The sequence below is a fragment of the Pleurodeles waltl genome, chromosome 1_1 (genome assembly GCF_031143425.1).
Source record: "Pleurodeles waltl isolate 20211129_DDA chromosome 1_1, aPleWal1.hap1.20221129, whole genome shotgun sequence".
Classification (NCBI taxonomy): Eukaryota; Metazoa; Chordata; class Amphibia; order Caudata; family Salamandridae; genus Pleurodeles; species Pleurodeles waltl.
The window spans coordinates 241,391,288-241,407,118 of record NC_090436.1 but is presented as its reverse complement, the minus strand read 5'-3'; the positions used below and the strand labels follow the sequence as shown (position 1 = coordinate 241,407,118).

Below are 15,831 nucleotides of genomic sequence, written 5' to 3'. Positions count from 1 at the left end.
CTCTATTGATTGCTATGGGAGGGTTTTGAAGTGTCAGTGGCTGGCCATGTGTGGTGCAAGTTTGACTAGTTTGGCCATGTGTGGTTATAGACCTATTAATGTTTCTTTTTTGGCAGTAATAACTTACATTCGTTAATTTATCTCCATCCCTTTTATCAGGGAGTGGAGACATGTAAGTCTACACTTTTCAGTAACTTTACACTTTGATTTTGTGAATAGGCAAAGGTGGTAGTTCCTCAAAAGTTTAAGAGTACCTTCTTCCAACTACCTATTATGCATTATCCGGTGGCCGCTACAATAGTACTTTTCTGTACCACTAAGATGAATGGTCCTTATTTTGCAACCTGCTGAACTTCCTAATGTCTCCCTCCTTTCCCTGTGGCCCACCCTGCTGTGCATATCTACCCTCTGAGGAGTCTTAACTCACTTTTAATGAGACGCAGTATCTCAGTTCTGCTGCCTGAAACTCTCCATTTCCCCTTCGTGCCTCCCGAATACTGTTGCGACTTGTACCACCCTTGGATAATTCCTGTGGAGCAGGCATTGCTTTGTCTTCTGGAGTCATGCTTATATCACTTTTATCATAAAAGCATGTCTCAGGGTGTTTCATCATCCTCACATCCTGCAGTTAAGCATGCCCAAGATAAATTACAACTCCCTGTGGTGATTCCCACTGTTTGGACTAGGAAAGGCCAGTGACCAGACTGTCTATCTATTTAACCAAGGAAATGTACCTAACCAGCCATTCATCTGGATGTTGTCTTGCACATATTTCTGCATGCATCGCACACATAATGCACACACACGCGCGCACACACACACACACACACACACACACACACAAGCACACATTTCTTTTCTTTTAATCTTTTCTTCACACTATACCACTGCCATGATCTACCAACTGCCAGGCACTGATTGCAATGAAGTGCAAATATCATGCCCAAAAATACAAGTGACTGGGGTTTTGCTATACCACCCATCGATGGTTGATACTCCGAACCTGTTTCTGTTAGAGCAACGCTGTAAATATTGTCTTGTTCTGCTATAGCACTCACAACACATCTGTCCTACACTGTGAACTGCCCTGCTGCTACAGTCATGTCACAGCTAGGTGGGCTTTGCACTGGCATCGGGCTCTGGCATCTGGTGTCGTGCTCATGTTGTAACTGTGTGGAAACCATATTGTGATTTCTCTCATACTGCGCTTGTTTTGCATCTCGGAGGCCTTGCATTATGACTGTTTTGCTTTTACACTCATGTCGCACCTGGGTGAGTCATTTATCCAAGCTCTTCTATTTTTGTACACTCTCTCCTGTCTGTTTATATGGTACTTTGCAATTTCACCCCTCATTTGCGTTTTTGTAACATATGACTGAATCTTTATTGCTGGTTTTAATCAATTCTACTGCTGCCCTGTTGGAACATCTGTTAATCTCATTCATTTGGATCGTGCTGCTGCTGCCTTCTTGATTTTTTCATACAGAATCCTTCAGCCTCCTACATCTTCCTTTTAACTTTAAGCACTTTACTTCGTAAAGAACTCTGCAGACTCTTGCTGATCCTAATATTAACGGATTGTCGTATGACAAGAGCTAAGTAGAGGTTGATTTCTGTGTTGGCCAAGAGTATCACTAGCCTTCAATGACAAAGCTTCTTCTGATCTTCCAGTTCCACAAGTAAAAGGGCTGATAACCTACAATTTCATTTGGACACTTAGTCACCTTGCTGCATTGATTGCTGATTGAGCCATGCTTTTATCATTGTGAGGTTTACACTCTTTGTAGTGTCTGCACTGTTCTCACAGCTCACAACCTAAAGAATACATTGGGTAGAACATCTCACATGCATTCAACACAGCACTTGCATACTTTTTAGGCTGCGACCACCATGCAAAGAAGGCACCCAACACCCAGAAAGATTGCAAAATCATAAAAAAAAAAAAAAAAAAAACTCTTAGCACTTAAATAAACACCCTTGGAACAAATACAAGTCTGGAGTCAGTCAATTGATTGAAATATGTATTAGTTCAACAATCTGTAAACATTGCAATTCATATGTACAGTTATTTATACTTTGGTATGACCTGTAGTGGGCAGCAGTAAACACACCAGGAGCCAGAGTGGGACACAGAGATCTGAAAATAGAGATGCCAAAAAGTACAGTAAGTGGCCACAGACATAAGGAAATCATGCTGCCATGTCCAATGTCCAACTGAAAACTGCAATGTAAAGTGAAGTTACAGTGTCTTACCTGTGTGTCACTGGAAGTACTGCTGTATGAGAGAACTTCTGTTGTTCACATCTTCATCCTCTGCCTCCTCTTCCTCACTGTCCACAGACTCCACCGATGCCATAAGACCATCTCCAGGCTCATTCTCCCACAGAAAGGTCACCTGGCGTCTCAAGGCCAGGTTGTGCACATGCAACGATGATCTGGCACACCTTCTTGGGTGAGTAGTACAGGGATCCAACAGTCAGATGGAGGCACCAGAACCTGGCCTTCAGGAGGCCGAAGGTTCTCTCAATTATCCTCCTTGTTCGCCCATGTGCCTCATTGTAACGTTCCTCTGCCCTTGTCCTGGCATTTCTCACTGGGGTTAGTAGCCAGGAGAGGTTGGGGTAACCAGAGTCACCTGCAAATATTGAGGGATACCTGTTAGCCACACACTCACCCTTAGGGACAACCCCATTCCCATACACCAACATATACTGGTTGGGGACCTTCGGCTCACCTATTAGCCACACTAAGTGCCTCTGGAGTTAAGCCATCACATGTGGGATGCTGCTATTCCTCAAGATAAAGGCGTCATGCACAGAGCCAGGATACTTGGCATTCACATGGGAGATGTACTGTTCCGCCAAACACGCCATCAGCACATTCAGAGAGTGATAGCTTTTTCTATTCCTGATAACTCGTTCATTTCTCCAGGGGGGGACAAATGCTGAATGTGTACCATCAATGGCACCAATGATGTTGGGGATACGTCCCAGGACATAAAAGTCAGCTTTCACTGTGGCCAAACCCTCCACCTGGGGGAATACGATGTAGCTGTGCATGTGTTTCAGCATGGCTGACAACACTCTGATCAACACGTTGGAGAACATTGGCTGAGACATCCCTGATGCCATGGCCACTGTTGTTTGGAAGGAACCACTTGCCAGGAAATGGAGCACTGACAGCAACTGCCCTAGAGGCGGGATACCTGTGTGCTGGCGGATAGCTGACATCAGGTCTGGCTCCAATTGGGCACACAGTTCTTGGATTGTGGCCCAATCAAATCTGTATGTTAGAATAATGTGTCTGCCCTCCATAGTCGCAAGGTCCACCAGGGGTCTGTACACCGGAGGATGTCGCCATCTCATATTCATCCTCAGCGGTTGACGCCTATGGAGGAAAACGGTGAGCAGAGGATCATATTCACACATCAACTGAAATAATGATGCATCTTTTCCTTTACAGAACCTGTATGTGAATCTGAAAGTCAGTTGCTGTGCCAATGTCTGCTGTGACGCAGTTAGGTGCCATGGCCTGTGCCCCCCTGAAATGGCAGCTGCCTGACCTCTGAGGAGAGACAAGTGGAAAAGAGGTAATTCCGCTGGCGCTGTGTGCCATTGCGGTCGGCGGTCGACGACCGCCATGCAACTTCGCATTGGTTATTATTGAGCCCTATGGGTTCCAGTAGCCAATGGCGATGTACGCCGACAGTGACGGTACGCACCGCAGCGGACGTGACAGCCATTTTCTAACTGTTCAATCACTTGCTACCTGACCTTCAACAGGAGAGGACGGATACTGCAAGTGCTTCTGTGACCTGTTTCTGGAAGCGACAATGGATTGAGTGTCTGGGGAAAGGGCCCCGCCTTCACTTCGGAGGAGTTGGAGAGACTGGTGGATGGGGTCCTACCCCAGTATACTTCACTCTATGGTCCTCCAGAAAAACAGGGGAGTACACTGTGAGCATGATGCGTGGGTCATGAATGTATGGAGTGCTGTGTTTGTATGCCTCGTGTAGGGTGGGGGCTGAGGGGTCCTGGGTAGAGTGCTGCATGTCTGTTGGTCAATGTCTCTGCGTAAGGGGATGGGAGGGATATTGTAGGACTTGAGTGTAACAGTCTGGACAGTATTACTAATCCCTTTTTTCTATGCTTATTTCCCTGCGCCCATCAGAAAAAGGGTATTTGGCATGCCATCGCCAAGGAGGTGCGGACCTTGGGGGTCTTTGTCAGGCAGAGCACCCACTACCGCAAACGGTAGGATGACCTGCGCCGCTGGGCAAGGAAGACGGCAGAGGCCCAGCTGGGGCTGGCCTTCCAACAAGGAAGGGGTGCCCGTTGTATCCTGACCCCCCTAATGTTCCGCATCCTGAAGGTGGCCTATCCGGAGTTGGATGGGAGCTTGAAGGCATCACAGCAGCCACAAAGGGGTGAGTACAGATTCAGATTCTTGACTTTGCGCGCGTTAAGGTTTTACCTGGGTGGGGGATGTGGGCTGTGGGTGCCCCTAGGCCAGGGCGAACTGGCAGGTAGGTCCCATGTTAGGAAGGCTCTGAAGCACTCCAACCCCAATATTGTTAGCGGGCATCTACTAATGGGCAGGGTCCTGTGGGTTTCAGGTGTGCAGCTCATGGCGTTAGGCATTGTTCCCCATAGGCTGGTGACTAGTTGTGTAACTGGTAGTGCATGGCCTAGTGCATAGGGCAGCTCCCTGTGTGTTATGTACGCCAACGGTAATGGTGTTGCTGGCATTGACCAAGTGTATCCTCTGTCTCTCCCCCGCCCCCACTTTTTGTTTTGTCATCCTGTCCTTGTGTGCATTAGCATCATCTGTCAGAGGAGCATAGGCACCGGCGATGGAGGGAGCTGCATCCCACATGGGCCTGGAGGCTGAATCCACCGACGGTGAGGGCACCAGTGGGACGGAGGGCGAGGGGAGTACCACGACGGAGACAGGAGGGGACACTACAGACAGCGACTCCTCCTCCGATGGAAGCTCCCTGGCGGTGGCGGATACCTCTGTGCCTGCCCCAACAACAGGTACAGCCGCCACTCCCCACCAGCACCGCCCTCCCAGCAGCCCCTCAGCATGTTTCCCGTGCCTGCTCATACAGGAGGGTGGTTATCTCCTTCGCCCCAGGCACCTCAGGCCCTGCTCCAGTCAACCCTGCTGTCCTCAGTGAGGAGGCTATTGACCTCCTAAGATCCCTCACTGTTGGGCAGTCAACAATTCTGAATGCCATCCAGGGTGTTGAGAGGCATTTGCAACAAACAAATGCATACCTGGAGGGCATTCACACTGGCGTGGAGGCCCAACAGAGAGCATTTCAGGCTCTGGGCTCCGCACTGATGGCAGCCATTGTCCCTGTCTCCAGCCTCCAGCCTCCCCCTCCAACTTCCTCTACCCAGTCCCAATCCCCTCAACCCCAACCTATCCCAAGCACACCTTCAGACCAGTATTCACCTAAATCAACACACAGAAGTGGCTCAGGCAAACACAAGCACCACACATCATCCCACAGGCACTCACACAAGCACCATCCAGAAGCAGACACTCCAAAATTCACTGCCTCCACTATGTCCTCCTCCTCCTTATCGTCCACCTCCCTCCCAGTAGCATCTCCACTCACAACTTCATGCACAACATCCTCATCCACTACCTCCATCACCAGCATACCTATCACTACACGCCCCTCACTGGCAGTCACCACCTCCACATCCATGCACACGTCCCATGTGTCCTCTCCCACTGTGCCGGTGACCCCTCCCCCCAAAGTACACAAACGCAAACACACACACACCCAACAGCCATTCACCTCACAACAGCATCTAGCCCATGCACCTGCACCCAAACACAGCAGACTGACACCTCCCACAACCACTCCCTCTTCCTCCACTCCCAAACCTTCACCATCTTCCCACCCCAGTGTCCCTAAGAAGCTTTTCCTCGCCACCCTTGACCTATTCCGTGCCCCTCCCCCACACGCCCTTCACCTCGGGCTAGGGTGGCCAGAACCCGCCCCAGCACCTCAGCCACCAAGTCCACGTCCGCTGTGGTTTCTGGAGCTCCGAGATGCTCTAAGGAGGCACCCGTCAGCCCAGCCAGTGTGCCACCAACACCTGCCAAGGACAAGAAGGTTCCGCCACCAGGAAAGGGCAAAAAGGGGAGAGCATCCAGCAAGGAGAAGGAGGCACAACCAGCCAGCAAGGCCAAGGCAAAGACTCCAGCTGGCAGAAGCAAGGAGGCATCCACTCACCCTATCCTTGGCAGGATGAAGCACACTGAGCACCAAGCCCTCTCCAGAACCAATGGAAGAAGGCATCCACTCACCAAGCAGTGGGCAAACCACCCACTTGAGAGACTGTGGCCTTTCACTCCCCAGGACCAAGCAGTGGGCAACCCACCCACTTGAGAGACTGTGGCTTTGCACTCCCCAGGACCAAGCAGTGGGCAAACCACCCACTTGTGAGACAGTGGCTTTGCACTCACCAGGACATCGCTGTGGGCATGTAGCCCCCTCCAGGAGCAGTGGCATTGTACTATCTTCCAGCTGAGGTGCCCCCCCTTCCCCGTCCCCCTGAGGTGCCTGTGTGTTTTCGAACTGATGCCCCTGCAGCGTTCTCTCCGTATTGAGGCAGGAGTCAAGTGTTGGCTTGGCCTATGTGTTTTGGCCCAGTGGGCCACAGATATTTTGAGTGGACATTGTCCTGCCTTTTGTACATATTGTATATTTTGTAAATACTGTTTTTGAATTATTAACGTATTTCTAATATAACACTCATTTGACTCAATTACTTTTGTCCTTGCATTATTCCAGAGGGTTACGGGGTATAAATGTAATGTTGTTGCATGTGTTTGTGTGTATGGTGTTGGGGGTGAGGGTGGGGTTGGGGTGTTGCGTGCTGGCAGGTGAAAAACCTGAAACAATTTAATTTTGAATCGTGAGTACCTGCATTGTGCCTTAGGAACGTCATATGCTCCAAGGATTCAGGAACACACACATGATGACTGTCATCAGAGTTACCATCCTTAATACAGAGGAAGTTTGTAAAGGTGGTATAACTTGCACAACAGGATGAAGAAGAAGGCTGCTATCAGCATCCATCTGGCACTGAAGAGAGCCTATCTACTCAGCATCAATCCACACCACTGGAGAAGGATACCCTTGTATCTGAAGCAGACACCAGAGTGAGTGGCAGTGCAACATCTGTGGCACAGTCTGTAGGTCAGTGGCAGTACACTCCAATTCCTAACATGCAAGTGTATATTCTGCTTCCAATGCGTCCCTGAAGCATAATCCTGCATTCAATGCAAACATTCCATGTAAACGTGTCCAAACACACCATACCAAAAATCTGTGAGGCATGTGAAATACAATACGAAAGTTGCAGTATTGGGATCTTAGTTAGGTACTGAAGCATGCATTTAAACGATGAACTGTACAACAGAAATATCCAGGAATTACCATAATATACCATCATTTAATCTGAAAACGCTCAATAACCCCCATACATCTCATTGAAAATGATCTGCAGCTCACACCCTCTTCCACAGGTGACGTGTCACAACATAATCGGAGCTGGAGAAGAAGAGGAGTTTCAGGAATCACACACTGCACCTCACTCTGGAGAAACACTAACCAATACCACAGTGCGAGTGGCAATGGAAAGGCCTTTTCTGGTGCAACAATGCATGGCAGGAAAGTCTTCCCTCCAGTCTAGGGGGAATATTGAAATGCCCTACTAAGTTTGGCAAGAGACCAAAATCCGCTCTTTAGGATCCAAGAGGTGCATTCAACTACGAAACAAGGCCATCTGTGTGCCATCATGTAGCCCTTTGCCTAGGTGACATAGCACTCACGTGTTGGGTGAGGATGGAGTGGCAAGTGGCATACACCCTTTCACCTAAAAGAGTGATGCAGCACTTGTTGCAGTAGTTCGTGTGCATGACTGGTGTACATCAAGTCAATTCTAGAGTGACCTATCTAATAATCAATTGTTGCCAAAGTCTCCTCTGTCAAGACAGAACATGTACAAATTAATGCTACACTAACAATTTCTTGCCACAAGGTGAGCGATTAGGTTCCTGGCATTCCACAAATCCTCTGAGCTCAGTAAGTCTTGATTCTAGAGATTCCATTAGAGATAGTCAAAGAGATTCAGTGGCAAAGGGATGGCAAATCGATACACGCGTCCCAAATGCACAACCTTTAATGTGGAGGAAATGTGCAATTCTGTAAATGAGCACCTTGGTTTCCTGAAATTACTGATGTGTGCTAGAGAAGGACATATGGGTGTTAGTTCTGGCAAAGGAGCAACCAGGAAATTACATAAACAATTAAACAGGGTACTTTAAGACACAGCTCTAATTGTTGCTACAGTGCCCTGATGCCATAAGAACTACCTTAGGTAAGAAGGCGCAGGACCTGCACGTTTGAGTAGAGCATCATTGTTTCCTCTTTTGATTTGCTTCATAGATAACAGCCTCATATTCCTCACCCTCACATACAGTCCAGTTATTTAAACGTAAAAATAACTTGTCCTCCTTTTACGTTTTGCACCAGGTTACCACCTACTTCCAGTTGATGGTAATTAGTAAGTGAGAAACCTTTTTGCGACCATTCTCAATTTACAAACTTTGTGTACTTATCGACTGCAATTTGCTTTTGAATACAATTTTCAAAAGAAGGCAGATGTGTCTCCGTGGAACTATAACCCTCTGTGATAAGGCTAAGCTAGTTATTTACAATGAAACAGTTAAAACACTTTAAAACATCCCTTTACTTAACCTCACAAGCATATTCCTTGCCAACTAGGAAAAGCTTTGAGATTGTTCAGTTAAAGCGATTTATTTATTAACAGCCCATATTTAAGCGATACAAACTTCAATCACAATAGAGCCCCAAACGCATTAAAGGTACCTACATGTTTTTTTGCACTGGATATTTTTTACATCTGGAGACCAATTTAGGCTTGTTTCACACACTATGGTGGCTGCACCCTCCAAATGATGACCAGGTGGGCAAGACAGGGTCACTTCCTCTCCAATCTCATAAGAGCCTTTGTTTGGAGAAATTCTTACATCATTCTTCAGGCCAGGGGAAGTACAAACTGTTCCTGGAGAATTAGGGAAACATCATACTGCATTAGACTTAAAAATAGTGCACCTAGTTGGTTTAATAGTTAAATATATCCAATCATACCCACTAAGTGTTCCTCTTGTGCATAGCATTTTGTCTATACATACATGTATGAATGAGTGTTTTGTTTAGCTATAAAGATTGATTGCTAGATGGATAGATAGCTAGATAGATAAACAGAAAGATAAAACATGTCTGAGCTACTACCACAACTTAAATGTGAAATTCTCTTATCTGCACAAACTATCTGCTTGATTTGCGGGAGCACACTTTTCTCTCAACAAGGCATAGTTTGGTTCTAACTCCTATAGGCGTGTGGCTCATAAGATTAAAAAATAAATCAATATATAGTCCATGTCCTTCCAGCTGGATGTCTGGATTTCTTTAAACGAATCTGTCTCGCTATCATTTTGTTCGATGTTCCCAATTTAGAAGTTCGTATGAAATTTTAATCAGCATCACCCTCATTCCCATCCACAATCTACAGGATCTATTTTCAGTAACGAGACCTTCCACTGGAGGATTTTTCAAGGTATACGTTGGGTCTTGTGGTGTAAGAGTGTAGTAGCGAAAGAGGTCTACACGGAGACCATGTTCCCTGATGGTTGAAGGGCTGGAGTGAGAACAGTCATGCCAGATCAGTGAATTTGTTACACGGGCCACACACGCCGAGGGCATCTGTGTTTGGCAAGTACGAAAAGGCAATCATCTCCACATGCCCTGAAAGAATGTGCCACTTATAGTTTTCCATGATATCAGTGAAACTTGAGGCAAGTGTACTTGGAGCACAGTTAATGTCATATTTTTAGCTAGTGACTTATGGGATAGTAGAGCTGAAGTACCAGGGCGGCTCCCCCGCTGCTTTTAAGCAGAAGGGGAAGGAAAAAGAAAGTGTTATTGCAATTTTTGTATAGCGAAATGTTATTGCCATTTTTTCCCCCTGATAGCCAGGGCAGGGCGGGGCTGGGTTGAAGGTGGACGGAGGAGGGCTGGACGGAGCAGAGGAGTGCACAATAAATGCGCATGTCTGTCTGGCCGGCCATGTTGGGCCGGCCAACAGACATGCGCACTTTCCATTTCTCCATCAGGATGAATTGAACAGCTGGTTGGAGAAAGTGCACAGGCTCCCGCTCCCTTTGTGAGCACCGAAGCAGGGCGCTTACATCAATCACGATGCTGCTGTCATGCTGGTGACAGCAGCGTTGTGATTGGCTGGGGGACTGTGTGCTGACGAGAAGAGGATAGAGGAGACGCAAACGCATCTCCGGAAGAAAGGTAAGTGTTTTTTTTGTATCCATTATTCTTTTTTATCCCCCCACCGCCCTGCCACCCCCGTTCATTGGCAGGTGCCACTGCGATGTACACTAGTTGATAGCCCCATTGATCTTAACGAAAAATGGTCCAAACTGGGTTTCATTCACTAACACGTCACTTTAGCAGAGTTAAAAATATTCAGTCACCTGTTGCCTGTTTGGTTACTGAAGGTTGAAGGGGCCGAGGTGGGGTCGGTCGCCTAGGAAGCCAGCATGTGTGCAGGCAGAGACGATGGGCTGGGCAGATCACTCACACGCCAGACCAATTTCTGTGGATTCCTCAAAGATTTCGGTTTACTGTCAAATGCATTTTGCCTCTAGATGGCTGCACGTGTTTGGCTGGAGACAGCTACATGTCACATCAATGTCTCTGTAAACGTGTGAATTTGAGGGCAAGTCAGTCACGTGTTGCACAAGCCTCTCAGATAGGAGGGTGACAGGTGTCGGGCCAGAATGATACAGCCTGTTCACCTCTGAGTGGAGAGGAATGGAGGGGAGTTTCTAACTGGGGGAGTGACTCATGAAGCTGTGGTGCAGGAGAAGGGAGCAGATACCGATCAGATTGTTTCTTAATCTTTTAGAATTCATGATGCCTAAATGTAGCCAGGCTCGTGTGCTATCGGTAAATTGTGGAGGGCTTTTAATTTCGAATTACCTTGGAAATTGTCTTTTTTTTGTTCTGTTCATATAAACTACGTGGCTGTCGGAGTGAACATTAAACTAGGTCTTACTGAAAGGAATGTGAGCTTCCCAAATCAAGCCATTTTTGCAGGTAACTGAATCTGCTTTTTAGGAGCTCAAATATGCGCAATTCGGAGCCTGCATGAAAAAAAAGACAATTCGCACAAACATCTCGTAAATACCTTTATTTTGCTACCTTGATGAAGTATCAATTCATTGCTTTCTTTTTTAACTAATTTCTTTTTTGTTTTCTAAAACCCTTATTTCATCTTTCCAGGTTTCAGAGTGCTACAAAAGGCATAGTAGCGGCATGCATGTAGGAAGAATACAGAGAAACATACAACTCCTGAACAATAAATAAAACCTTTGCATCAACAGGATTAGGAGAGGCAAAGAGAGAGAAACATTTCAGAGTGACCCACAAAAACATTATTAACAATTTTAAGTTTTAACAACGTACCAGCAGCAAAAAGTGAAGAAGAAATGAAAGATATACAATTAGCCCATGTAAAATGTTTATCACACCTGCAAATGTCCAGAATTTCACATAAACCAGAAGCATTTATCAAACAGGGTAGAGATCAAATGTGGAATGATAGAGAAGAGGTGCTGTAGTTGTTTCAAAAGATGACCATGGCCCATAAGTCCAACCATTTGCCTCTTTGACTGAAAAATATTCATGGTTTCAAAATGTAAGTGTGTCACAGTAGGAACTATAATGCAAAGAATACCTAGCAAAGAACCAGGATTGTTCTAGTGCAAGAAGGGAAACATTACTTCACAAAAATACTACCTAAAGGAATATTCCTCCTTCATGTGCTGCAGAATGGAGCATACGTAGAAAGAGAAAATACCAAGGAGAAATAAAGAAATTTGCATCAGTTAGTAAGGCATACCATTCTGACACAATCCCAGGTTTACTACCCTTAGTAAGTCTGGGATGGCATCAAAATCCATGGGTGGATGCATGGGAACGCCCATGCTCCAACCTTGGAACGCCTTCCCAAAGCAGAGCAATGCAAGACATTGATTTGCCCTACCTTGCCTCACTCTGTATTTACTAAGCCATGCAGAGCCACACAAGGTGGCTTTGCGTGGCTTAGTAAATCACACTTAAGCCCTTGCATTGCCTTGCATTGTCTTGCATTACACAAGGGCAACACAGAGCTCAGCATAGCTGGCCCTGAATATGAGACAAGGCTTCTGTGAATTATAAAAGGGTGTGTGTCAACCTGTGTACATGCTCTATAGGACAGAGCTTTAATCAAATAACAAAATGTGAATGAGCACTGTAACAAACAGGAGCTCCAGTGGAAAGGGTGAACAACAGGGAGGGTGAGAGAGAAATGGAAGTGAGGATGAAACATAGTGGAAATGGTGAAAGTGCACAAGGGTTGAAAAGTAGGATCAGGAGGGAAAAAAGTATTAAAAAGGTGCTCCTCTGCAAGCTATGTTTTAGGAAAAAATTGCCATTCAAGCATCTGCTTGTGGCATTTAGTGCTGTGGATAGACCTGCTGTGCATTTTCCTCGGATCGAGTATTGGGCCCAGACATTTGCAACTTTTTTTTGTAGAAGACTTTAGAGTCACAAAACCTGTTGTGACTCATCCCATAGTTTGCAATGCACCAAGACACTAGCTTCACCTCACATTGTTCTTGCTCAGCGGACGATGAGTGAACGATCAAAGACAAGAATAATGTAAAGTAACAGAAAGGAGATTAGAAATCTGTGATCCCTGCCCACTTCTGGGATAAGAGGGTGGTTGCATGTGAATCTACAGGACTAGACACTACAAACAGATGCGTACAGGGTAAGTATCATTTTCTTTTCTAGCATGTGTGGCTGTTGCTATACATTCTCCACATAGACTGTATATTGGTTTCCATGAAAGCTATGGTTAGCAGACAGGTGATACAGATGTCTGGAACAAAGTTATTAGCACAGTCCAAACTACCATTGCCTGCTGGCTGTTTAGAATATCCACCCAGTAGTGTTTACTCAACTTATGTGGTGCTGACTAGATGGCAGCTTTGACGATGTCTGCTGGGGAACATGGGAGTCTGTATTTTCCATTGATTAGGAAGTCTAGATACACCGAACTATCCATCCTGCAATACTTAAGTAAGAGCTGGGATAAACACCATGGCTGCCTCTAGCTTCCACACCCTCTGCAAGCTATGGAAGATCTTCAGATGGATCCCTATCAAAACCACAAAGACGGTGACCGCAGCCAATATCACCAGCAGACTAGACTACAGAAACGCCCTTTACATCAGACTCCCCGCCTACCTTCTCCACCACCTCCAGACCATCCAGAACGCAGCAGCGAGACTCGTCTTGGACCTTCCCAGGCGGATCCGCATCACACTCCCACCTCAGAAGTCTCCACTGGCTGCCTGTGCTCAACAGGTGCAAATTAAAGGTTCTCACCCTCGCTTACAAAGCCTTCCAAAACATTGGACCCAATCTCATCAACCACAGACTCTTCTTACACCAGCCCACCAGGGAACTCCTTTCCACTACCCTCACTTCGCTCAAGTCCAGAGAGTTTGACTCAGCCGCAGCAGAGGGCGCTACTTCTCCAGCCTCACCACTAAGATCTGCGTACCACGCACACCCTCCTCGACTTCAGGAGAAAACTCAAGACATAGATATCAGTTTGCAGTGAATATCCACAGAGCCTGGAATCCCCCATGGTGATAAGCTGTGCTTTACAAATCTGATGATTGAGCGATTGATTGATTGATTGTAAGAAAACATGGCACTGTCAATTTAGGACATGAGCACCCATTTGACGTGTAGAGTATGAAAGTCCTTTCAGCTACGGAGTCTGATCCTGGGGAGAAAGCGGACAGCTCAATGGTAGACTGGAATGGAAATTTGAGAATATCTTGGGCAGAATGTTGGGATGATCCTGAGGACCACTCTATCTTTGTGAACGTGTATGGAAGGTTTCTGAATTGTGAGAGCTTAAAGCAAGCTAATGCCCCTGACTGAGAGTAGTGCTATGAGGTAGGCTACATACCATGATAGAAATTGCAAGTTACTGAAGTAGAAGAGTTAAAAGGGTAGGCCCATGAGCTGTGTGAGGACTACATTGAGAAAGGAGGCAGTACTCTCTTAAGACCCTCCATGAAGACCTTATCCACCAGAAGCATATAGTATGAGGGCTGCCTGGCACAGGTTGGAGCTACTAAGATGAGAGGAATGGGCACCTGCTTCATCTTCCTCATCATGTAAAGGACAAAAGAAAGAGGAGCCTAGGCAAATATCCATATTCAAATTCATCCATACTGCATTGCTCATGGACTGTGGATGTGGGTACCTGGAGGCAAAGTTTGAGCGTTTTATGTTTGCCAGGCTAATGAATGGGTCCATTGTTGGGACTCCCCACTAAAGAAAGTGATTGCGCAGGACTTGTAGTGGAGTTCTCCCTCATAGACATGATGCATCCTGCTGAGCAGCTTTGAAAGTCATTGTCAATCCCTGGTAAGTGCTCTACAAAGCAGATGATCTAGTTGCAGATTGCCCAGTGCCAGGGCTCCTAAAAAGTGCTGAAAGCTACTGTGGGACATCTCCTGCTTCTGGATGTAGTACGTGCTGGGTATATTGTTCGTCTTGGCCCAACAGTAGTTACAGGAAATGTAACAGCCCTGGTACTGAGGAGTCCAAGTGCCTTACACAGTCATGTTGTACAGGTTGGCTCCCTAACCCATCAGTGAGGAATTGGTGGTAAAGGTCACCTGCGGAAGAGGGTCTAGGAATGGCCTGCAGAGCAGCAAATTGGTGCCGATACACCACTTATGGAGACCTTCTGGCTTTGGGCATTTACCAACACTAGATTCTTAGGTGACTCTCTGCTTTAGAGCATTGTCTCATGAGGCAGTCCTGAAGCAGGATCTTGGGCAGCCTGGCATGCAACACTATTGCAATGCATTAAGTCATCATTCATAACAGTTTAATTACAGTTCTTACAGTAAGAGGACACCCTGCCTGAAAAAGAGGCAGCATCTGTTAGAATACCATCACCCTCCACTCATTGGAGTATGCTATGCCTGTGACTGTGTTTGAGAAGGTGCCTAGGACAGTCTTTATTTGCTGAGGCTGTAGGTGAGACATTTTGCTGTTCATGATGCACCCTACACAGTGGAGTGGGGACACAGCTTATTGTGTGCTAGGCACTATTGCTTGCTGCTGCTCTTGAGTACCCAGTCACCTAGGCATGGAAAGATGTGAATGATGTTTCTGTACAGATGTACAGCCACCACCACTAGTCAATTTGTAACACACAGAAAGCTGCAGTGATTCCGAAGGGCAGCACTTTGATTTGGTAAATGTGCTCACTTACCACAAAGTGGTGGTGGGTCGGATGAATGAGGATATGGAAATAGGCATCTTTTAGGTCTACCAGCATCATGAAGTCTCCTTATCACAGCAGTCAAATGATATCTTGCAAGATGGTTATGTGGATGTGCCTTGACAGGATGTAGAGGTTCAGTGGCCTGAGGGCTGGGTTCAGCCAAAGGAACTGTCCTTTTTAGAATTAGAAAGTACAGAGAGTATGCTCCCTTACCTAATTGACATTGGAGCTCTATAGCACCCTTCACAAGGAGAATCTGAGCTTTTCCTTCTAGAAACCAGATATGGTCTTGGCTGAGGACATAATAGCGGTGTGGGATGTTGGGAACTGTGGTGTGGAA

General features: G+C 46.5%; 1 protein-coding gene across 2 annotated transcripts in view; it reads right to left on the bottom strand.

Annotated features, from left to right (window-relative positions):
* C7 (complement C7) overlaps positions 1-15,831 on the bottom strand; it is a 304,122-nt gene that overhangs the window by 32,869 nt on the left and 255,422 nt on the right. For both annotated transcript variants that reach the window (XM_069221437.1, XM_069221440.1), the window contains exon 15: positions 8,922-9,113. In XM_069221437.1, coding sequence (XP_069077538.1) covers positions 8,922-9,113 — 192 coding nt within the window. The remainder of the gene's footprint in view (positions 1-8,921; positions 9,114-15,831) is intronic.